Below are 25,206 nucleotides of genomic sequence, written 5' to 3' on the forward strand. Positions count from 1 at the left end.
AGTTTATTGGTTATAAAAATTTCATCTTATTAACTCCAGTATAGTTCATTAAGAGATTTATGGTGTTGTTAAGTGCGAGTCAATGAGGAAAGATTTCCACAGCTGATGTCAGGTGACAGGTGATATCATCAGACACTAGCTCACCCCTGGTGGCTGCAATCCAGCTAACAGTCTGTGGCCAAGTATCTTGATGGCTACATTTCTGCCAGTTTATAGGGATAAATAGATCGATCGATCGATAGCTAGATAGACAGATAAGACTTTATTGATCCCGTAAAGAAATTGATGTGTTACAGCAGTCCAGCCCAAGACAAGCAAAAACAGACATCAGAATAGATAAAAAGTTATCCAAAATAAATTTAAAATAAATAAAAATAAATACATGTATTTATGTGCAAAATATGATGATTATAGTCACTGTAAAAACAATAAAATATGTGCAAAATGTGCATAGGTTTATACAGATTGATTGTCCAAAAAGTACAATGGAGCAACATGCTGTCCATAGAGGAGAAAATGAAGGGCTAACAGTCCTAGCCTAGGGCAGCGTTATACACCCTGGCAGCCGCTGGGAGGAAAACTTGCGGAAACGTTCCCTTGAACACCGTAGCTGGAGCAGTCTGTTGCTAAAAGTGCTCCGCTGCCCAATAACAGTCCCATGAAGCGGATGAGAGGCATTGTTTATGATGGCTGTGAGCTTGGTCAGCTTGGTTTCAGAGACATCTGAAGGAAGATATTTCACTGCACAGTCCCAGTGCTTAACATTTTCTCCTCTAAAGTTTAATATAACCTCCTCTATGATAATGTTTTTTTTTTATATGATAATGTTTCTTTATTAGCCTATACAATTTCTTGCATTAGGAATTCATCTTTTCGCATACCCCAGCTTTTCTCCATGGAGACACAGACACACAGACAGGGAGAGAAGCTTGGGGTCAGAGCGCAGGGTCTGCCATTGTACGGCGCCCCTGGAGCAGTTGGGGTTAAGGGCCTTGCTCAGGAGCCCAACGGAGTAGGATTCCTCTGCCGGCTGCGGGATTTGAACCGGCAATCTTCCAGTCACAGGCGCAGATCCTTAGCCACAGATCCACCACTTAATATGTTTTTTTCATTGAATGGAAATTCACACTTTTTTAAGTCCTGGCCTGCATTATGTAGCAGTACTGCTTACTATGGATTGAAATATCCCTGTGTCTGTTTGTTTGTTTTCCCAGCTGAGTTCTGACTTCCACAACTGGATTCTTTATTAAACAAATTATTTGACCTGTATGACCATTTAAAACTAGATATTTTAGTCGGAGATTCACTAAGTGAGCCATCCTCAAAAAAACACAGTGGACCTGAGTGGAGGGAGAATGATTTATTTGTACATCATACAAAGAACATTAGGGAGTACATATGAAATATCTTCCCCTTGAAAACATATAGTTGTGACTGCTAAAAAACTGCTACAAATGAGCACTTGTATCATCATCATAATGAAAGCAAATGACCATAAAGACTAGCCAGAGAATGTCAGAGTAACATCGCATACAGCCTGCTAACAAAACACACTGAAGCAGTTCAGTAATACCTGAGACTACAGGGTGGACACCAATAGGCAATGTCCAGAATCTTGTATTTTGAACAAGGCTAGAACTGTCCACAAGATGCTAGCATAAACCCATTCATACATAACAGTATCCCATGTTATTGTGGGAGGAACAGTAATAATAATGTACTGTTGTAAAAAAAAAGAAGGTAAAGATGAAGAAATAAACTAATGAGCAATAGGATCTGCAATCACTCTGTTACATAATTTTCTTCTTTCGATTATGGATTTTACAGCTGCTGATATTGAACCTTCAGATAAGTGTTTATTACGAAGGTTTAAAGGTCACCTCTTATATACACTCTTCAAGTTCTTTTCAAGTTTCTTCTCTTGGAATATGGGAGTGTGAAACCTATTCAGACACTTACCCAAATGTTCTGCTTAGCACCTATACTTCAAAGACTGTGACCACAGCCTTTTCTCAACAAGAGTCAGAGTCATCAGTACCTTGCCACACTCTCTCATCACATTTCTACTTTCCAGAACTAATTACCACTGTTGTTAAAGAACATTTTTCATTCTAGTTCCTTTTTTAGTTTCCAAAAATCAATTTTAATGTATTTTTAACATTATTGTAGATTATACATTCCGTAATAAAAAAACAGTCCTTTCACTTATTTGTGACATGTGCCATTTCCATTTCTATATATTTCTAAACATATTTTAATAGTTGGAGGTTATCCTGCACATCTTATTCGGTCAGCTCATTCACACACTAAAACTGGGATTTGTTTGTGTAAGAACAATAAAAAAAATAACAATAATAAAAATCACTGCAAGTCCGTTCTAAGTTTTATGTTTGGAGCTGGGAAAAACCGATACTTGTGGCAAAACTAAATGTTCCTTTTCAGATTGTTAAAAGATGGCTGTTTTCAGTCCAGAGCTGTGCAGCACTTTAGCACGGCAAGCATCTGGTATTTTCACCTCTTTCAGCTATCTTCCTAATTACAACATGGTGTCTCTTGTTGTTTCTCCTCTGTAACAAATATGTCCCTTCAGTGCCAGCTGGGGCAAAGCCACCCTGCAGCAAAAAACACAACCCAACAGAAAACGTCAGTGTCAGTTCATTAAAGGACCCCTCAAACTTGCATCAGCATGAGTCATTATTTAAGCAGCATGTTATTATCCACATCTATTAGGAAAATTAGTCCCAAATCAAGATAGATGCTACTTTTCCCCATGGAAATAATTATTTATGATGTTGATGCTGGTTTGCCTTCCTTTAACACACTACCATATGTACTGTTTTCTGTATATTGTATTTTTATTTTCTTATGTGTCTTTTGGAAATTGTTTTGAATCATTCTATACATTTAACATATAGATCTAAATCTTTACATGCAAGGATTGAGTAAACATTGTTTGTATCCCTGGACAGTTTAGCCACACCACTACAATTGAAGGCACAACATAGTAATGAAACAGCAAGAAGTAAAGCAATTTTTAAAACTTAATAATAATAAACTACTCGCAAATGTGTAGATGTTACTGTATATACATCAACTAGCATTGAGTCAGCTATACAACTAACAGCATCCTTAGACAATTTCATTTTTGTGTAATTTGAATTCATTCGGTCATTGTTTACAGACACAAACTGAAAAAAATGTGTCCACAAATAGTTGTCAAATTAATAAAGCATGTTTGTTGATTATTATCAAAATTAACCTGAAAGTCAAATTCTAAGGGGCTCTGTGATAAAAGGAGTGTCATCGTCAGAAAAAAAAAACAATAGAGTAGCCTGTTACGCAGTCTGTATTTTTAATATAAATGCAACAATATCTGATCTTCGAAAACAGCCTTGAGTGGCTGACTTTTTATGACTGGAAATGAGAATTTATCAGATTCTAAGCATTGTACTTGGTTTTGAAAATAACCCTTAAACCAGGTCAGAGATTTGTCATTCAAAACCTACAGCCACTACAACTACACTACAACTTTTCATAACCGGAAACAATAGTCCAGTTGTTTTATGTGAGCTGGTGCCAGGTGAATATACTACAAATCTGCTCTAGTTCAAATCGACTGCCATCATCATGCTTCTAAACATGTACAGTAAGTATATAAAATGGCTGTAACTTTTTCTAATAATCCACACTTCAAAGGGAACAGCACTTAATGAAGAATATATTTTATTAGTGGAAAGAATGTAGAGGCCTAAGACAGAATGTCCTTGCCAACTTATCAGGGCAATTTATGTAGGCTTATCTCACATTAGTAACAACGTCAGCATCCATTCAAGTATTTTTGAAAGGTACAGTATATGCAGTAGGACACACACTTCATACACTCATGTTTCAGAATGGGTGAGTGCTTCTTTTTAGAACAATTATAAAGTAAACACAACTCCAGGAAATTAGACAGGTAACACCAATATGAAAATAGCTAAATAGATAAACAGAAGAAAATAGATACTACAAATTAGAAAATTGCCCCCTTGAAATCAGAAAAATAAAATATAATCATTTGAGCTTTTAAGTGCTTTTAAGAGCATAAAGTGTAAAATATGGTCAAAAAAAAAACTTTGGACCGCACACAAATTACAAATTATTAACTGAGTATTTGAAGTATTTTAATAAGCAAAACAAATAAATGCCTTCAAACTAAGTAGTACATAGTCTTTAATTTGTAGGTTGTATGTGAGAGAGAATGTCTATATGGTTAATGCTGACAAAGAGGTAAATTGAGGATGTACCAAATGGTTTCTTTTAAATCAAAATACATCAAATAGATTTCTGCAGAGTGTAGAACAGTAAACAAAAATAAGATTAGAGTTAGTGAGAAGTTCTCAGAAATACAATATATACATATGGTTTCTGTGAGTGTGAGAGGGGCATTTTATCTTGAACTAAGTCAGTTGTGTTAACAATGTTCTTGAAGGGTGCATTGCTGTTAATAATTAAAGAATCAGCTGCCAAAACCTTAAAAACTAAATGACCATATGGACCGCAAATGTGAAATCTTTCTGAAAACTTTTTTTAAATCTGAAATTGCCACAAGCAGTTTATTGTTAGTCGTTTCTTTTATTTATTGCTCATGTGATCAAAAGTGGAAAACCTGGCCCATGCCTATCATGTTTTCTAACACAAACTGAAAGCGAATGTGTCGAGCTTCAAATCCTCAAGGTCAAAGTTACGGTAAATGTTACAGTACTTTAAACTGCATAGAACTTTACTTTGCCGTCTGTTACTTTAGCAATAGTGGAAAATACTTCACACTCTTTCTTTCATAACAAAAGAAGAACAGTAAGAAGCAAACGAAGAAAAACAACAAGAATAAAAAAAGAAATGATGGCATTTACATGGTGCTCATCATTCTCAAAGCATCCCAATATACTGAACATATTAAATGGACCTCCTTTCTTCCTATATTAGTGTTGGATTTATATAGTTTGTTTAGGTGCTGTACCAAGTCTCCCATATCTTGGTGATTGTATGTGGTACCATGTTATATATGTGGAATCCACTAAACATAAAAGGACTCAAGCCCTACTGCACAGTGCATCAGGTAGAGAAGTGAGAACTTGCTTAGACAATTGAATTACTGGGATTTTTAGGGAGGCCAGCTTTTGCACACCCAGTGTGGAATTTAGGACACCTGGGTTAACACCAATGATCATGATTAGAGCCATGGGATCTTTGGCTCTACAGTATGTCTTATCTGAAGGACAGCACCTTCTACAGCTCAGAGTCCCTGTTGTAGGGGGTTTAAGCTCAGCCATTCTCACTTCTAGGAACACTCTTATGAAACAGTATTTTGGTAGGGCAATACAAGTACACGTGGAGATAGCTATAGATATTAAATAACTAAACCATAATACCACTTGATTATTTCAATTGTTTAATTTATTAAATACAGCAAAAACTAAATTATTAAAATTATCCCACCACTGTTCTCCTTTTGTTCTACTTAAGCCTTTCCACCTCACCTCTCCATGCTTACCATTGAGTTCTATTCACCTGAGCTATCCCTTTCGCCGCCTGCTTGTCTCCCTACCTTTTGTATAACGAATACTGCCTTGCCACCGACTACGGACCTGCCTTACGAATTGGACTTGGAAATCTCTCCCGACTCTTGGTTAACGAATATTGCCTTCCCACCGACCACTGACCTGTCTCACCGATCGGATTTGGTTTTCGGACTCAGCCCTTTGGCTAACGGGTCTCGACCCTCTTTCCTGACCACGGTACTGCTTTACGATTTGGACTTCGGTGACGAAACACGCACTCTCTCTCACTCCTTCCCCGCACAGGGTCCTAAACTACGCATCATGACAATTTAAAGGAAAAGTAATTATAACTTAGCAAATAGGTGTGTATGTAGTACAAACTTAAATGCCTCCATCTTGGTGTACTTTCCCTAAAAGGATTTTTAGTAAAATGCAGTGACTTTAAAATTAATTCAGAAGATGTAAAGTTTTCTGGGGGGGAATATATTTTTTTTCTAAGCCAGTTGAAAAACTGCTGGAATTCGAATGCTAAAACTGCCCTTGTGATACCAAAGGACACCGTCAAACTAATGTGTGTTACCCTTACTAATGTATGGATGAAAACCAGATTTCCAAAGGAGCTACAGTAGAAACAAGGCAGAAAAGAGTGGTATAAATGAATATGGGAGGGTTAGGTCATTAGAGCTTGTAACGTTGCAAGTGAAGAAAAGGGGAACATCCCTGGATTCCAAGAGAGAAAATCGGTCAAGAAGATCTCCTGCAAGATGTTGGAGAAACCTGCTGGACCAAGCTGGAAGGCAGTAAAACACCAGAGTTGTTATATGATGCTCCCAGGGAGATGGGGATCTTGCAGCAAAAGCTCCTGCTGCTGCTGCTGTTTTATACAGTTTAACAATAGCCCACTGATACTCGGATATTTAGTGAAATCCTGTAGTCCAGGATCATGACAGTAGTCGTTCACATCTTCTTTTATAGCATAAGTTTGCTTTCCATGTCATCGTTTTTAAAGTGGATTATGCAGGACACCAGTGAGGTGAACAAAATTTTAGTTATGCTTGAATTTTTGAAGGAAAAAGTCATCAGTTTTGAAAATAAAACAAGATCCGTCGCACAAAGCCTGGGATGCAGAAACTAGTGGACCTGAATCAGATCTGGAGCTAATTCCACACTGTGAGCAACTGATTTCATCACTTGGAAGAGTTGTGGTTTCATACACAGTATATTGATAGATAATAGGCACAATAAAGGTACATTTATATAAGAAGCAAAAAAAAAAACTGTATAGTTAAAATACCTATTATAGTTCATTGTCTAGTTTTCATTTGCACAAGGTGAAATTCCAAGATGTATTTTTATGTTTAAAGCTTTGAGTTATAGAAGAGTATATTTCATGTTATTGGTATAATAATCTCTTTATGAGTTGTGCTTTATTACAAAATGCTATATATTTACAACAGTTTAACTGGAAAGGCTTTTGCCTTCTGAATGCCATATTGCTGGAGCAATCCAGGAGTTTTTCAAGTGTCACGCAATATTTAACTGTGATGACATGAGTAGCAGTAGCTGCACAGGTTGAATTTGATGTTAACTGTTCAAGGCATGGGTTGTTTAATTGCATTGTAATACAGGCAGTTGGAAAATGTGGATGGATGTTTTTGGTTAGTTGCTGAAATAGTACAGAAGCTTTGGAATCTTCAGAGCTGTACAGCATTTCAAGTGTATGATAATGTAGGTGTGATAGGGCAAGGCTGTAAACGGTAAAGTATACTGACTTGCTCTACAGTAAAAAAAATGGATTTTATTTTATTCAGAAATTTGCATTTTGTAAATGTTTATAAAGCTATTGCTATGTGTTATATATTTTTTTTCTAAGTGAAACTAGATTCCATTATTCAGGTTTGGTGTCATAAGGCATTATAAACAATTGCATACAAGACATACCTGCCACACCATCAGTGGCCATACTGAGTGTCATCAAAAGTTAAACAAATTAAATTGGAACAAATGGCATTTGTAGTATTTTAGTGCTCATCAGTATATATAGAGATCATTTCTTATATCACATGAGATGAAGGCAGAATTCCAAGAAGAAAACCTTTGCAGAAAGTACTTTGGACAGTCCATAAAAAGTATTAAGACTAGTTAACATTTAATGCACTTTTGGTACTCTACATATAAATGCCTCTTTGTTACATAAACCCTGTTTTAAAATGATTGAAGTCTTGTTTTAAGGTGTGCTGTGGATAATCTAGAGAAGCCAGTCTGGTCCAGAAGGGTGGGACAGAAAAACACAAAAGCATAAAACATTCAACATACTGACTTACTTCTTGCTGCTAAGTGTAGTTTCTTTTTCCTCAATCCTTATTAAAATATTGATTATCAAAACATCACACAGAAACATTTTTAGGGAAATATTGACATTTATTATCAACTAATAGTAAAACAATAGTTATGATACAATTATAGATACAGTTACTGTTATAAGAAACAAATGTGGCATTTGGTGTGTCAAAAGTCATAGGGCCTACTGTATAAAATGTCTGGCAGCAGGACACTGCCAAATATATTTGCAATTACTGTTTAAATGGGTTTCCAAATGAGAGCATTAGAAAGTTAATGTTGGGTATGACCTCCCTGGCCAGTACAATCCTGGCTGAGGTAATGGAGATTCAAACATTTTCTGAATAGTCTTCAGTTTTAGGTTACAAAAACCGTTCATTCATAGATTTTACCCCTTCTTGGTTTTCTTCGTCTTGGTTTCAGAAAATCCTGTCTGCAGCAAGACATTGACATTGCTTTCTTAGAGTAATGACAGTCAAATTCTAGTGGGTAGCTGCGTCAGCATGCGTAGGCTGCAAAGGAAAGTAAAGGTTTACTCCATGCTGAAAAGAGAAGAAAGGAAACACAACGTTTCGGCTGTGGAGCCTTCTTTGGGTGTGGACCACACAGCTGAAACGTTGTTTCCTTTCTTCTCTTTTCAGCATCTAATAATAATAATAATAATAATAATAATTTCTCACACTTATATAGCACTTTTCTGGACACTCCAGTCAAAGCACTTTACAGGTAATGGGGACTCCCCTCCACCACTAATGTGCAGTCCCACCTGGATGATGTGACAGCAGCCATAGTGCGCCAGAACGCTCACCACACATCAGATATCAGTGGGGAGGAGATCAGAGTAATGTAGCCAATTTATAGAGGGGGATTATTAGGAGACCATGATTGGTAAAGGCCAATGGGAAATTTGGCCACGATGCCAGGGTTACACCCCTACTCTTTTCGAGAAACGCCCTGGGATTTTTAGTGACCACAGAGAGTCAGGACCTCAGTTTTACGTCTCATCCGAAAGACGGCGCCTGTTTACAGTGAAGTGTCCCCGTCACTATACTGGGGCATTAGGACCCACATGGACCGCATGTTGAACAGCCCCTGGCCCCACTAACACCTCTTCCAGCAGCAACCTTATTTTTTCCGAAGAGGTCTCCCATCCAGGTACTGACCAGGCTCACACCAGCTTAGCTTCAGTGGGTTGCCAGTTGTGAGTTGCAGAGTGATATGGCAACTTCTTGAACCTTTTGGGTGTTCCTTTACTTGTATAAACCTTTACTTGTTCCTTTGCAATCTAATTCTAATTCTAGCACTGTCTTTTATTGTCTTGTATTGTATCCTTGTGCTGTATAGTTCTTGTTTTATCTTGCTAGAAAAGAGGTTCTTTCCAGGAACAAATACTGTTTGCTCAAGGACTTTGTCAATATGTCCAGCACCCCATTAGTTAAGTGGAACAACACAACAGTCACCATACACCTTACCCCAATGTCTCCAATCACTGTCTTTCTTCAGGTGAGTTAAGGGTGAGACAGCATTAGTGAATAAAACAAACCTCCACATTTACTGTCACTGCATTAGTTGCTCTCTGGCCCACAGAACACAGCAATTTCATCTCTCTACTTTCAAATTACAAATGAAAAGCCTCTAAGCAAGAACATCCTTTTCATGCAGATGGTGAACTACAGTGATTGTGTCTTGACATTTTCTGTGCTGCAACTATTGCAGTCACAAAGGACCATTGTATAGAAGCATCAGATGGTTGTAATGATACTGTGCCAGTGCAGAGATCATCTGATTTCCAGGATGTGATCTAGTCTGCTGACTGTTGAAGTAGAACATCTCATTCACTAGGTACCAACTCTCACAAAAAAACTGCCATCAATAGCACTGAAAGCACCATCATGTCTTGTCTGATACAGATTCTTAATCCTCTCATTTTAATCATTTTAACTCAACTTGCAATCCAAATAACTCCTAATGTTTTTATGGAATGACATGATTTGTTCTCAGTATATTGTCAACCCAATGAACAATTCTACTCAACCAATCAACATCATGTGCGGTATTTATGTAAAACAGATTTTGATGTGCATCAGTTTCTATTGATTGATATATACAGTATATTAATCAATGTAGTAACACAGCTTAAAGGAACATCATCACAGAGTAAAACATCAAGCTAAATGTTTATCAAGAGGAACAATGGTCAAAGATAATAAAAAGTCTTCAGACTCTTGTAAGAATGTCATAACTGCTGTTAATTATTAAAGATGTGGTAAGTCCAGAGAATGCATTTATGGATGTGAGCAATGAAAAGATTTTCAGATATTTGAAGAATACCCTCCGGAGTGTATCTCGAAGAGGAAAGTCTCCTAGCCAGGATTTCCAGAGAGGAATCTTATTGGCCACAGCCACAGGTGAGACAAATCCAAATCAGTGCTACATCTGATTTTGCCTTAAGAAGCCAAATCCTGACTGATTTTAAAGCATCATTATGGTAGCTTTTTAGGAATAATCATGCATTTTAATTTGAAACTATTGGCGTTAGTTTGTTTCAGAAGTGTCTGTTAGTAGAAGCTGATATTTTATTTACCATAAAATATTAAATTCTTTGGTTTTTGTATTTAGTCAGATATATTCTAAACCTAGAAATAAGAGGTTTAATTGAAAAAGAACAGAGTCTACAAATTTAAATTTTAGAAAGACATTGAACTTTCTATTATTATGCCATTGTAGAATAATGGATGTGCTGTACAGATTTATTGTAATGTGCATATAGATACAGTATGTGCATAGCTACTGTACATCAAGCATTAGCATACTGTATAACAGCCATTATATATTATTTATATATATTGTAACGCTTACGGCCAACAGGCACTGTGTAAGAGCCGGCGTACCAGAGCAGGTGATGTCACCGCCCTTCCCTGTGATAGCAGGACTACAGCTACTGTAGAGAGATCTCTCTTTGGCTCACCGGGCTGGGTCCCTACAGAGAGACGCGGGAGTCCTGGGTTCGAGCCCCCGACAGTGGGGGGCTGACCTAATGCGGCAAGGGTGCCTGCCTGAGCCCCCGTTGCGTTACAATATATAATAGTAGAGCAAATAAGAAAATGTCATGTCATTTACCAAACTGCTTTATACCATATGGAATAAGCAAATGATATGGTAAATGCATACTGTATGCCCAATATGCCCAATAAATTCATACTACTTTAATGTAAAGGTTTAGTTATTTCAACTGCTTAACATGCCACAGTTTATAGTTTAGTATTCAATATGGAGATCAAGCAAACATAAAGGCTTTAAAAAGTGTAAAACTGAAGAGGGCTGCATATTCAACTCAGTCTCTGATTAGTAAAGAATTTTGTCGCTCTTTATGTTGTTAGGGGTGGCAAAATGACAAAGTGGTTAGCACTGCTGCCTTGTAATCCTGGGTTCAATTCCTGTGGTGCTATCTGCATATTTGTATGGTGTCCTCTAGGTGTTCCAGTTTCTTCCCACAGTCTAAAGACATACAAATGAGCCCTGGAGTGAGTGTGTGTTTCCTGAGTTGAACTGTTATCCTACAAATGATGTATCCCTTTCTTGCACTTGCTGCTTGCTGGGATAGGGATCATTAATAAGGTCACTGCTTAAGAATCCTAGACTAAAGGTACCCCTATAGTTCCAGTCTCTCTAACCTTGAAAGCTAGTACCTGCCTTTTCTGGGGGTCTGATGCCGGGTATATTATATACTCCTAATTTGATTAAAACTAGAGAAGACAACAATAATCTCTAGCCTTACAAGTCACTTAGGTGTTTTAAGGTCTTTCAGTTGTGCTTGGCATTTATGTAAAACTTTGTAAAAGATTTATTTTTTTCTGTCCACATTTTGTTTCAGTAAAAGGGTTAAGGACATCACAGAGGACAGGGAGAAAAACTGTCTACTGACACAACCACAGCAATGAAGCTTTCCGCCAGCCAGTTCTTTGTGAACAGGCCACTGTATTCAGAGGATGCTTTCAAAACAGACAATGAAAAAGTGCAAAGACAACACAAGACTTTACTGGATCATGTAAAGGCTTACTTCAGGCAAGACCTGTTCTTAATTTTATGCATAAACATTGAGAACTTTTATGCAAATAGTAATGAGCCTAGATTACCACTTGCTAATTTCCAAATGTATTGAGTTATGCTTTATACAGTATGTATTATTTTCTAATTAAGCTAGAAAATGTTTCAAGATGATTGGGATTCTACTTTTTGAGCTGTATTGTGTATCCTATGCTATAAACAAAAATCTTGTTCAGCCTGTAAAAAGATAATTTAATTACTTTGTGTATCTTTGAAAGCAATAAAAACAATCTGATTCGTTTTTTCTATGTTTAATGAATTGTAACTCAGATACTCTCAGAAACATGTACACATAACTGTCTTATTGTGCTTTTGTTTTCCAGCTGTTCTAAAAAAAGAGCCAAAAATGCAGCTTTGTCACTGTTGCCAATTATTGGTTGGGTCAGAATGTATCGTGTCAAAGAATGGCTTCTGAGTGATCTGGTTTCTGGACTCAGCACAGGGCTGGTGGCTGTTCTGCAAGGTAAATTATGTTTTTCATTGTGAATCTATCGTTTCCCTTTTTTAACACTATAAATCAGTTTTACTTTATTTGTCTATGCTTCATAAAGAACATATGAGAGGTTACAAGAGAGAAATCCGTTTGGCTTACCTAAATTGATAGCTTTGTGATCCTCAGATGCCCAGTCATTTCTTGAGACAAGCCAATATATTATCTTCAAGCAAATCAATGACAGGAATACTTTTGCAGGCAATGTCCACAATTCTCCAGGTCAAATTTCACTGATTACATCTAAACAAATGGGAGCAGGTTGCCAATGTGTATAAGGTGAAGCTGACAGCAAAATATACCAGGTTTATAATTTACTGGTGCAATCCAGTAAAGAAAATGCTGGACTTGCAAACTTATTTTATACTACATGCATGTTTCCTAAAGCCTTGTTTCTGTATTTAAAAATATGTACAGTATATTTAGATTGAAGATTTATTAAAAACAATACAGAAGGTAAATTATACAGGACAAAAATGTACAGTGTTTACTTACTGTACATATGATATACATTCTCATACCTAATTATCTTATTGGATATGTTGTTATCAAAAATAAGATCTTTAAAAATGAATTTGCAATGAGAAAATGAATAACATTTCTGCTACCTTTTATTTTCACAAATTTAATTAATTCAGTTACAAGTGGTTGTGAGTTGGAATATTCATAAAATCTAGCTCACAACAGTTTCAATGCTGCATCAAAAATCTTAAGGATTGGCAAATGAAAGGCTTCATTCTGCTGGCTATATGATCAATCTGAGTCAATTGATTCCTCTTGGTAATTAAAATAAAAATTACAAGTGGTATTTGAACTGTTAAGCTAACTGAATAGAATTTCAAAATGTAAGCAGAAGATGCCAGTATTTTTCTGTGGAAATTCAAATATATCCCCAGTTTCTTGGTTGAAGTTGGAGAAAGCGGAAACTGTGCAAGTCAACTCCTTTGCCTCTGATGGGGTCATCCATATACTGTAGATGAGAATCAAACATGAGTTAGAAAAGAAACCGAATAATACTTTCCATTTGTTTCTATTCTTATTTCTCTAATCAGGCAAAAAAGTCATTTCAGTTAATAGAGTATGTGACAATCTTAATGCACTTCTCCGAAACCTCTCTCTTATGGTACTGGGACACCTTCTCATGTGTCAGTTGAGAGCAAAGGATAACTTATATTTTAATAAATATTTGTTTTCAAATTTCTGTTTAGGTTTGGCATTTGCATTACTGGCTTATGTTCCCCCTGGTTATGGATTATACTCAGCATTTTTCCCTGTTTTAACTTACTTCTTTTTGGGCACATCAAGACATATCTCAGTAGGTGAGTTGTTTGTGAGCATTTAATTTAAAAATGTGTTTAATCAAATGTCATTATCGCCACAAAAATGTAATTTCATGTGGAAAATTTCAGTGAAAATTGTGCTTCACATCTATTTTAAGGCAATTTGTAAGGATCACAATGGAGCAGGCTAAAATTAATCATAGCAGAAATGATCTCAACAGAAGCACAATTAATGGTTTATTTAACTATACTAATGAAGCCAAAGACATCACTGTTGTAACAAGAAGGCATAAACAGCTAGGGTTTTTGTAATATATAGACGTTTATGTTTTTGCTTGTGTTCTTTCTCTAGCCTAACTGTTGTTTTGCTGCAATAGGTCCATTCCCAGTGTTGAGTATGATGGTGCAATCAGTGGTCACTAGATTAGTGCCAGATATCGGGTCTCCAGCCAACATAACAGCTTTTGAAGGCTTGTCACAGGATGAACAGCGTGTGATTGTTGCCTCTTCTGTGTCTTTCCTAGTGGGAATCTTTCAGGTAAAACCCAATGTGCTCCACACTTACACTATTTGCTATTTTTTATATATGTGAACTATGAAGTCTGATGTACATCAAATTTAAGGATAAGCTATAATGTTTCATTATTTGTGACCTACTTCAGTTGCTTGGGTTGCATTTTTTGAAGTGAGTTTGCAGAAAGAAAAAGCACAATATTCTTTTAACAATTTAAGATTCCTTACCTAATGCCAGAATGCAGAACAATGGTGGCCAATGAGATAAGAGCATAAGAACAAAGTTAAAACAGTAACAAAAAAGAACATTTAGCATTATTTAGTTTTCAGTAGCTGATTGAGCCAATAATCTTATTCATCCAATTTTAAAAGAGCTCACCAACCGTGGAGGTTAAATACAAATACAGCATTTTGCTGCAATAGGTTCATTTCCAGTGCTGAGTCTGAAGGTGCAATCAGTGGTCATTTTGTTAGTGCGTGTTGATTTGCTTTCAGCCAACAGCATTAACAATGTGGCTGGGGAGCTTGTTCAATGCTCCCAAAACGTTTTGTGTAAAGAAGTTCTCCTGTTCTTAGTTTTAATTACAATTCCATGTAGTTTCCATGGAATAGTGGTGCCTAGTTTGTATTTTGCTATTGAATTTGAATATGTGCAGAGGACTGACTTTATCAATGCTTTTGAGAAAGCAAGCATGTAAGCAAATCCCTGCACTTGTCTATATAAAATGCCACATGCCAGGTGCTGCTCTCTTTTTAGTTTGATCTGAATCTTTTGGAAGTTCATCTCTTGCTTCTACAGTGTTTGCTGTACGCTGTTTGGAATAATCAGTGTTTGTTCTAATAGTTTAGAATAATCTATAAATACACCTTTTTTTACTAATACCACAATACACTACAGCGGATCATTAAAATAAATTAGAGCAGTGCTCCTGATAAAGATTCCCCAAATACTGCAGTTTATCATCATTCCTTTATGAGTATTTACCTTATATGTACAATATGAATTCTGTCCAATAACCATTACTTAAACAAAGTACATGCATTACCTTGAATGGCTACTGCAAGCAATTTGAGAATTAATCTTCTATGATGAACTTTATCACAAACCATGTGAAACCTCAATATACCATATGATGTGATCTGTATGTATACCATTATTGTTGCTGCTTGTTCAGAGTTCACACTGATTGTTTCTCAAGAGCTACAGTACAAGGGTCTCTGGTTTTCTTCTGGTCTTGTGATCACAGGTTCTTAATTGAATTAATTATTGCAGCCTCTATATCCCTTCACAACCACACACCCCACTATGCCTCTAACAGCCTAGGACTTAAAGTACAAAACCTGCAAGAAGCATATGGGAAACTTTGAGGTATCTCATTTTCTCCTTGTGCCCCTCATTGTTTGTTCCTGAAACGTTCCTAGTGTGCCCCCTAACCCACCATCCCTACCCAGATGGCAACCAAAGTTGCATTTCTAGGCCTGAATCGGGGCACTCTTGGAGCTGATACAGGAGGGTTCATTAGTCAAAACATGAATGTTTCAGTTTCCCATGAGGAATTACACAATATTAAAAACACTATAAGCTCTCCAGAAAGCTCCTCTAATCTTGTTGAATTTGTATGGCGCAGGTGTTTAAGGGAAGCGCCGCACATGGCTAACAGACATCTCTTCTTTTCTTTTAGCTTGCACTAGGAGTGCTTCAAGTTGGCTTTATAGTGATTTACATGTCAGACACTCTTATTTCGGGCTTCACTACTGCCGCAGCCGTCCACATCCTGGTGTCTCAGCTGAAATTCATTCTTGGACTTCAGGTTCCTGGGAAAAGTGGGGCTTTTGCTCTTGTTTACGTGAGTAAAGCTGGAGAGCTGATGTTTATTGAAGGGGGCGATTTCACAGATGAAAACCAAATGATGGAGACTACCTTGTCTGTGCATGTTTAAAATTCTTCTTTTGCTGTTTATTCTTATTTTCTGGTCACAGTTGGGGTTTAATGTTCTTGAGAGAAAGAACATTAAATTACTGAACCACAATTGAAATGTATCATTTTGATCAATCTTTTGATCATTTATTTCTAACATATGGAGGAATTATAGTAGATACATTTATCATTTATAACTGCATTTGATCAAATCCCCGATGGTTATGTTAGAGAATATATTTTATTTGGTTATTCAGAATTTATGACACTCTAAGGGAGTTAGTTTTAGTATTTTGCTTAAATATAATGGATCCTTTTTATAATCTCTGCTTTTATTCTTTTGCAGACACTGAAGGACATTTTTTCTGTTATCGAAAAAACAAACATAGCAGATCTGGTTACAGCCATAATTATTATGGTTGCTGTCTTTGCTGTGAAAGAAGTCAATGACAGATTCAAAGAGAAGCTTCCTGTACCAATACCTATTGAAGTGATCATGGTGAGTGCCAGCAGCCTGTACTGTACTGTGAGCAAGCACAGCTAGATATTACTGTTCTTTTGGGTTTTCTGCCTTGTGTTACTGCTCCACCTGGGATCCTCCTTAATGACTGGAAAAAAACTGCAATGCCATGTAAAATGTGACCATGCATTGTATATGCAAGGTATATCAAGAAAACAACATGATATGAACTGATATGACAATTTTAAGATGTTTTATTTGTATATGTCCTGATATCACAATACCCAAATATTTTCTGGTAACATTTTCTTTTAAATTGTCTTTACAGACGGTGCTTGCGTGTGGACTATCCTATGCATTTGACTTCAAAACCCTGTACAATGTAGACATTGTTGGCAACATAACAAAAGGGTAAGCCATTAATCAATGTTTGTTGCAGTAGTTTGGAATATGTGAAATGATGTGTTTTTAACACACACTCTCTGTGTTTTCAAGATATGAATCCCCTCTTGCACCAAATTTTGAAGTTATCCAGCACAGTGTAATGGATGCCTTTTCAATGGCAATTGTTGGATTTGCAGTTGCCTTCTCTGTTGCAAAAGTGTATTCCGTTAAACATGACTACATTATTGATGGCAACCAGGTAAGCTTTAACAGGCAGAAATACAGTTATCTGCAAAAGTATTCACCCACTTCCATATTTAATAGCCACAAATGATGTATAAACATTTTTATAATAAATATTTTAAAATCATAATTAACGTCAAATAAAAATCAATAGCAAAACAGATTGATTTCATATTTCATATTTTTGGCTGTCAATGCCAACTTTGCTGGGATGTTTTCTTATTTTTCTTGACTGTTTTTGTTTAAATTTAACTTCTTTCACCCATAAAAGTATTCAATTTGAACTATAAAGAGTTGTTTAAGAAACATTCACTTTGGAAAATGTCTATACAATACATCAGTTGTAAATCAACAATATAGGACATGACTGGAAAGGAGTGAATATTTTTGCAGGTAAATGTAAAATAAGACTACATTCAGTGGAGCCTGAGAAGGGCTTTTAACAATGTAAATAATTTCATTGATAGTTTAATTCCAGTTTAACAGCTTTGTTAGTTTAATTCCAGTTGAACAGCTTTTACTAGATCTCTAAGTGCTGCTGCTTTAAAGAGAGCTTAAAAACCTGCAGACACAATAGTCCTCTAAAAATGGAATGATAGATTCTGAATATTTCAAGTTTTCCTGAAACAATATGAGCAACTCTGAAAGAAAATGTGAACAATTAAAAAAAAAAAAGATTATTCTCAGTTTCTGAAGAGTATTCATATTATCACCTCGTTTCCTTAAATGTAACTGAGTGAATCATTGTAGAGTGTTGCGTTTGTCTGTTTACTATTTTGTGAACCTCTTACACTCCCAGTAAATTTACAAGTGGCTTGAAATTCATAACCAGATAATCTGGATGAGTTCCTGAAGCACACTGCCATTACAGCCTATCCACTGAAAAAGATTACCTTGGTATTTTTCTTTACCACCAGAGAGATTTTTGATAATGTATATCATTAAACAGAATGCAATAAAACCCCATTGGAACAACCGTATCTGGAATATAATATCCTTCCTTTTAGTTATAAAACCAGAAATACAGCAAAGGTAAATCATTAAAAAAAGCTTATAAATCTTGGGTCTTTTTTAATTGTGCAATATACAGTAACAACCTTTAACAACCTTTCTAAAGTGTATTGTGTTGATGTTACTTTTCCCGTACGGTCTCATAGCTGGAAAATCACAGAATGTGGACTGCATAAAAAAGGTTTTGCAATATCTAAACTGCCCCTGTCTGTTTCTGCAGGAATTGATAGCTTTTGGTGTCAGTAACATTTTTACCTCGAGCTTCAGAGGATTTGCTTCAAGCACAGCTCTTTCAAGGAGCGCTGTGCAAGAGAGCACAGGTGGAAAAACTCAGGTACTTCATATCCACACAACACATTTTAAGACTAGTATGCAGGTCCAGCCTCAGTTTCCTTGTTCAATGTTTCATTTGAGAATTATTTAAAAAATGATTGGTAAATCACTGAACCAAAGACAGTGCTGGCTGAAATGGAAATGGAGGAAAGTAAGATTTACTAAAAGTACAAACAAAAAGACAGTCTTAAATATGCTATGCCTGTGCTTATCATTATCCAACAGAGAAAATGTTTATAACTTGTATTAAAATGTGACCTCAGCACGTTTATAGTGGTAGGCACATTTCCATTTACTAAATGTTTATTGCATTGGAAAAGGAAGATATTGCTGTGGCAACATTTTATAGACATATCTTTAGTCTGCTGTAAGAATTTACAGAAAGCTTTAAGACTTTTGCAAGAAATGAGTTACAAAAGAGAGAACCACTTTATGGCTCAGAATCTTCAGATTTTATATATAAAATGTATTGTAAAATATTAACAAATTTTATTTTGGCAGCTTGCTGGGTTGCTTTCAGCTTTAGTGGTAATGATTGTCACAGTAGCCATTGGATTCCTCCTGGAACCACTTCAAAAGGTAACATTACATTATTACAAACTTATTTTACTATTTTAGAACCTTTAAAATATTGGAGTTATAATTCTAAAGGATCTTTACTTTTTTACTGTAAGTCATAAAAACATTATATTATCATATTAAAAATAATCTGCAGTCATATTTAAATTCAACTCTCATAACTCTAAATCTCTTACAGTCTGTGCTGGGAGCATTGGTGGTGGTCAACCTTAAAGGGATGTTGATGCAAGTAACAGAGATTCCATATCTGTGGAAAAAGGACAGACCTGATTGTGTAAGTACTGACGCTCCATGTCTCTTACAATACAACAGACAATGTTACAGGAGCTTAGAACTATTCAGCTAGAACATTCAAACTACTGACACTGAATGTATCCATCCATCTTCTAACTGTATTCTATTCAAAATTCCATATGCAACCTATATCTATCCATCCATCCATTTTCTAACCACTTATTCCAATTCAGGGTCTCTGGGGAACCAGAGCCTTTCCCGGCAAGCAACAGGCGCAAGGCGGGATACACCTCGGACAGGACACCAGTTCTTCACAAGGCCGACACACAGACACTACATACACTCACACCAGGGGCCAATTTTCCCAGAAGCCAATTAACTTATCGGTTTATCTTTGGACTGGGAGATAAGCAGAGCACCTTGAGGAAACCCACATGAACATGGGGAGAAACTCCACACAGAGAGCAACAAGACCAGGACCAGACTTGAACCAGGCACCCCAGAGCAATGCTAACCACTGCACCACTGTGTCACCCCACTAATCTTATGACTATTTTAAAAACAGTGTTCGGATACAGTTTGTAATGTTGTCAAGGAAAGATGGTACATCTTCACCACATGCTTTCTCTACTGAATGTTTACAAGTGTTTTATTTTTCCGAGAATGTTCAATTTTGAATAGTGCCTTGTGTATGTATGGAATTGCAGGTCTCGTTTCACTAGTTATAACCTTTGACCGATCAGAAGACCAGTGTGCCCTAGTCCTGAAATTGAGAAAATCTATTTAGCAAATGTTTCTATGTAGATCCTGGCTACACACCTGAGTTCTGCCCTGTCCATTCCTTTTTCCTGGTGTTTTATTATGTATTTAAACAAATATAAACATTTATCAATTATCTAAAAGTTTTGTTTTGCAGACCTAAAACTTAGACTTAAAAATAACTCTTCTTTCAAATCCCTATCCTGTTTTTTAATGTTTTTTTCCCTACACATCTTTATTAGTCTCTTCTGAACCCTTTAAAGTCAGGTGTATGTTTCAGGCACCAGACACAGTATGACCACTTTATTCAAGAAGGCTGACCTACATACAGTACTGTATTTGCCCAAGAGTTACAGAAATTTTTGGCAAACTGAACACAACTGAACAATTAGCTAGAACAACTTAACTATCGTTAACTATAATGTTTCTATGAAATATGGTTTAACAATCAATTCTTGCTACACAAAGAACATGCAATACCTCTACTTCAAATGTACAGTATGTATATGTGTGCAAGTCAATGGAGGAAATCACCCAGAGTTGTCTTCTTCACAGGTTGTCTGGGTCGTGACTTTCCTTGCTGCTGTTTTTCTTGGTCTTGACCTTGGACTGGCCGTTGGTCTAGGGATTGAACTTCTCACTGTCATCTTTAGAACACAGTTGTAAGTATGAGCTCACACGCATGAGATGCTCTTTACTGTATATACTGAGAAACCTTTTGTTTCCACAGATGTATTTGATAATTGGGAAAGAAGAAGATGAAATGGTGTGACTAATGAACTTGTGTGAGAGCAGATAACAATGTCTGTCTTACCTGAATATCTTACAGCCCACGATGTACTGTTCTGGCCAACATCAAGGGAACTGATATCTACAGAGACCGCAAAGATTATATGAGTGTAAGTTCCAGTGGCCCCCGACATTTGCTTCTGTATGAACCTTAAACCTTTACTCTATACCTTTGTGTTAAGTAATTAAATAAGTGCTTTCCTTTACTGTCTTTCAGATCTATGAACCAGAGGGCATTAAAATCTTCAGAATCCCTTCACCAATTTTCTTTGCAAATGTAGATTTCTTTAGGGAGAAGCTGAATAGTGCAGTAAGTTATTTTGGTTTACATCTACTGTGCATCAAATAGAAACACTGGCTCTTTGTTCTTGACTGGAACAGATTGTACCGCTATTAGAACACCTACCTGCCATAAACACTTTAACATTGATTCCAGTCTTTGGGCTGGACGTGAAGTTCCCAGTCTGAGGAATCATAACAGCAAGCCATAGAACTGGAGTTTGCACAAACGGAATTTTAAAAATCTGACAATATTAAGGGGTGGACGAAAACACTACGTCACTAAAGCAGATATATCATATTCCACATAATCCTCGCATAACACACTGCTTCTTGTGTCACTTCAGGTTGGATTTAACCCACTCCGTGTGTTACGCAAGAGGAACAAGGCTCTGAGGAAAATAAAGAAGCTTTTAAGTAAGGGAGAGCTGCAGATAACATCGGTGAGACCTAATCGCACTTCTTATGATCTAAAAACCTTGAACTCCATTAATGTGTCTGTAAAGCAATAAGCCAGAAATACATCTTATCTACTCCTAGTAATAAGAACACAATGGTGTCATATTGCTATAACAGATTTATAACAACGCTAAGACATAGCAATTAAATTTCAAAGTATATCAGTTAAAGAACAGATAAAGGTGCCATAAACCCCCTACTTTTTCATCTAAATATATCTAGGGATTATTTACTACAGTTGATAAGGTATCTGGAATTCTCCTCTGCATTTTTACCAGCTAACAGAAGTTTTCAGAGAAAGAAACGCCAACATATAATTAATGTGGGCAGTATGGTAACATAGTGGCTATTCCCACTGCCTTACAGCTCTTGTGGTCCGTATGGAGTTTCAGATATTCTTCCTGTGTTTGCAAGGGTTTTTGTGTGGGCTTTGGCATCCTCCCACCTTCTAGAGACAGACTAACATTAAATGATCCCTTTGTTTGCTCTGTGATACACTGGTACCCTGTCCAGCATGTAGCCCTGCCTTGTGTCCTGTGGTTGCTTGAAAAGATTTGAGCTGCCGTGATCCTTTCCAGCAATGAGTAGCATTGAGATGATGGAGGAATACAATTAATGCATTTCTCAATTAGAAAAAAGATCTGTCTGAGGATAGAACGTATTACCAAACCTAAATGCAAAAGCAAAAACTATGATCGAGCAACAAGTCTACACTACTCAGTCAAGATAAACAGAATCTCTCAAGCCTGGTACATAATCCTGATTCAAATCAGAAGATATTTAGAATGCATATTGTTATTCATTTAGTTTTTATTTTGAACCTGCAAACATCTAAACAAATTGCATTATTTTATGTGAAGATAATACATCAAAGAATGCTCAGATCATCTGAAGGATAAAATAAGAGCTCAAGGAATAGGGTTGCAAAAAAGGGTTGCAAAATATTGATCATATTATATAAAGCTGATCTGCATAAACAGAATGTCAAACAAAATGACGTGTGTCAGCTCTACAGATTTGCTTCTGTGTTCCTGCCCATTTAGAAAGGTTTACTGTACACTGGCTCGGGACCAATTGAAGAGTCCGAAGATGAAAGCAATATGGAGGAGCTGGACAAGCCCAATGACTTTGAAGGCCTGCCTGTTCAGATCAACTGGAATGCTGATCTTCCAGCCAATATCGTTGTCCCAAAAGTCGACGTGCACAGCCTCATACTTGACTTTGGAGCTGTATCATTTCTTGACATTTCCGGATTGAAAGGTGTAAAAACGGTAAGACATGCTTAACTTTCGTCTTCCAACTAACTTATATTTACTGCTAAAAAAATAATTACGTAGCCACTGTAGTGTAGAAAAAAGTATGAACATAAGAAAGGCTACAGCTGAGAGGAGGCCATTCGGCCATCTAGTCTGTTTACCAGTTAGAAGCTAAATGACCTGAGGATCCCATCCATCTGTCCTGTGAGAAGCCAGGCTTTCGACTTCAGCAACATGGGTGCGCAGATTGTTTCATATTCCTAAAAGCTGTAATGTCAAGAAGCGTCTCCTGCTCTAAAAATTAAACGCAAGCTCTTGATCGTTTGGCACCTAGAGTCATAGTGAATATCGGTTAGGAGAAAATTATATGGTGGAGAATGGATTTAAAGAATAAAAAAAATATTTTTCCACAAATTAGTTCAGATCCAGGGAAGATCATATTGGAATACGATAAAATTGAACATTGTTCTGGAGAGCAAGCTTCAACTTCACATTAACTAAATTGTTGATTAACATAAAAAAATGTCTTATTCATTGTAAGTGAAACTGTTTGTAATTTACAGACACTAAAAGAATTCATCCGAGTGGATATAGATGTCTACATTGTTGCATGCGACAGTAAGTTCTTTTTTATCTTCATATTCATAGATAAGCAATAAAGTTGAAATACGAAAGTGTTTTTATAAACAAAATCAAAATACCAAGGTGATTTGTTGTGGATGACTTCTGTTCCTTTCGTAATCCTCCCAGATAATATGAAAATAGCACTGTTTATCTGCTAAGAAAGACACGGCAATCCTTAAAACACTGATAATCATTCCTTAAATGTTTATATTAGGTGATGTTTATGAATGTTTATTCATCCTTTAGAAACACAATACCATAGGTGAAAGTTCATATAAAACAACATGCAAATAAAAGTCTTTGTTATCTAGTCTTTCTGAGTAGCTTAGTTATTTAGCATTGACATAGTTTTATATTAATACAGAACTGTTTTGAGTGCTGATCACGCACTGATCTTTGAATTTCAGGTAATATTTTGGACAAACTACACGAATGTCAATTTTTTGACCATGAAATAAAGACCTCCATCTTTTTCCTGACCATTCATGATGCCATGCTACACATCCTGGAGAAACATCCCAACACAGGTTACGAAATAAAACCAGGCATGGTACGTTTAACCATACAGCTACTTCGCAAAGCCTGTAAGAGTTCACAAAATTCGGCATACTTGACACAGTTAAAACTGAAATTCCATTTTATTGTCTTCCAGATCAATTCTCTAAACACCTATGAAAAAAACAGAGAAAATGGCCTGAGAAATCGAGAAAATATAGTAAGTCACTCAACAGTTTGCTTTTTTCAATAGGTGGGGGAAGGATTCCAATGCCTGATGCAAGTTTTTGATTATGTTCGCAGGTTTCAAACCCCGAGACGAAATTGTAGAGGGCACGATCTTCTCCCTTGAAAATGATCCTCGAATTAGAAAAAGACAAGGCATGCATCTACTATTTGGGTGTTAGTTGATTTCATTGTAACCAGAACATTCATGTTACTTCATATCTAATTTTGAAAATGAGAAGCCCAGGGAAATGTGAGCTTTGGTTATTTTCTTATTTCAGTCTTTAAAGCTGGCTGTCAATGCTTTGCATTAGGGGAAATTTACATTTTTGCAAAACATTTTATAGCATGTCACACGAGTGCTAGACGTTTTGAGTGGCACTACCATTACAATTTACTGTTTGTAAATAGCTGGAATAGTAAAAAGACAGATGTATAACTTCAGTTACATTGGGACATAGATTCGCAATTGTTTTGGACTGCGAATAAAAAAAGGCCCTGCCTTGCCCCCGGTGCTGGCTGGGATAGGCTCCGGCTCCTTGGTCACTCTGAACTGGAAGAAGCGGTTGGAACCGGTTGGATGGACGAAAACACAATGTTTCTGAGCAAGACCGTCTATCAAGACTTGTAAAGATCCAGAGTGCCATTTCCTATCCACAACAAGCCACCCTTCTTTAATGTTGTATAGAATTAAAATATTTCTTCTTTAATAAAATGGTGCCTGAAAACATTATGTACATAGAAAAGATGTTAAAATAATCTTTATAACCTGTAATAAATGTAATTCTTTTTATTACTTTTTGCAAATTTCACTTTCACAAAATATTTGTACTATTATATTTACTGTAAAAATAATAACCCATAAATTCCTTTTACCCAGCCATCAAA

The 25,206-nt window shown here is 36.5% G+C and overlaps 1 protein-coding gene across 1 annotated transcript; it reads left to right on the plus strand.

Moving 5' to 3' along the window:
- Positions 1-10,181: 10,181 nt before the first annotated feature.
- On the plus strand, positions 10,182-25,114 carry LOC102688171 (chloride anion exchanger). Its single transcript, XM_006633376.3, has 21 exons — positions 10,182-10,288; positions 11,755-11,945; positions 12,311-12,450; positions 13,686-13,796; positions 14,135-14,295; positions 15,953-16,117; positions 16,535-16,687; positions 16,977-17,059; positions 17,144-17,291; positions 18,507-18,620; positions 19,121-19,198; positions 19,377-19,472; positions 20,747-20,853; positions 21,021-21,090; positions 21,198-21,290; positions 21,607-21,702; positions 22,762-22,989; positions 23,538-23,592; positions 24,006-24,148; positions 24,251-24,313; positions 24,397-25,114. Exons 2-21 carry the CDS (start codon positions 11,818-11,820, stop codon positions 24,421-24,423), a joined length of 2,259 nt encoding a protein of 752 aa, XP_006633439.2. The 5' UTR covers positions 10,182-10,288; positions 11,755-11,817; the 3' UTR covers positions 24,424-25,114.
- Positions 25,115-25,206: the final 92 nt, after the last annotated feature.

Source organism: Lepisosteus oculatus, chromosome 7, assembly GCF_040954835.1.
Source record: "Lepisosteus oculatus isolate fLepOcu1 chromosome 7, fLepOcu1.hap2, whole genome shotgun sequence".
Lineage (NCBI taxonomy): Eukaryota > Metazoa > Chordata > Actinopteri > Semionotiformes > Lepisosteidae > Lepisosteus > Lepisosteus oculatus.

Excerpts from the sequence above, each read along its gene's own strand:
- LOC102688171 (XM_006633376.3), top strand. The coding sequence starts at position 11,818 with ATGAAGCTTTCCGCCAGCCAGTTCTTTGTGAACAGGCCACTGTATTCA. Across the intron at positions 12,451-13,685 it reads GCTGGTGGCTGTTCTGCAAG|GTTTGGCATTTGCATTACTG; the intron begins GTAAATTATGTT and ends ATTTCTGTTTAG. Across the intron at positions 13,797-14,134 it reads ATCAAGACATATCTCAGTAG|GTCCATTCCCAGTGTTGAGT; the intron begins GTGAGTTGTTTG and ends TTGCTGCAATAG.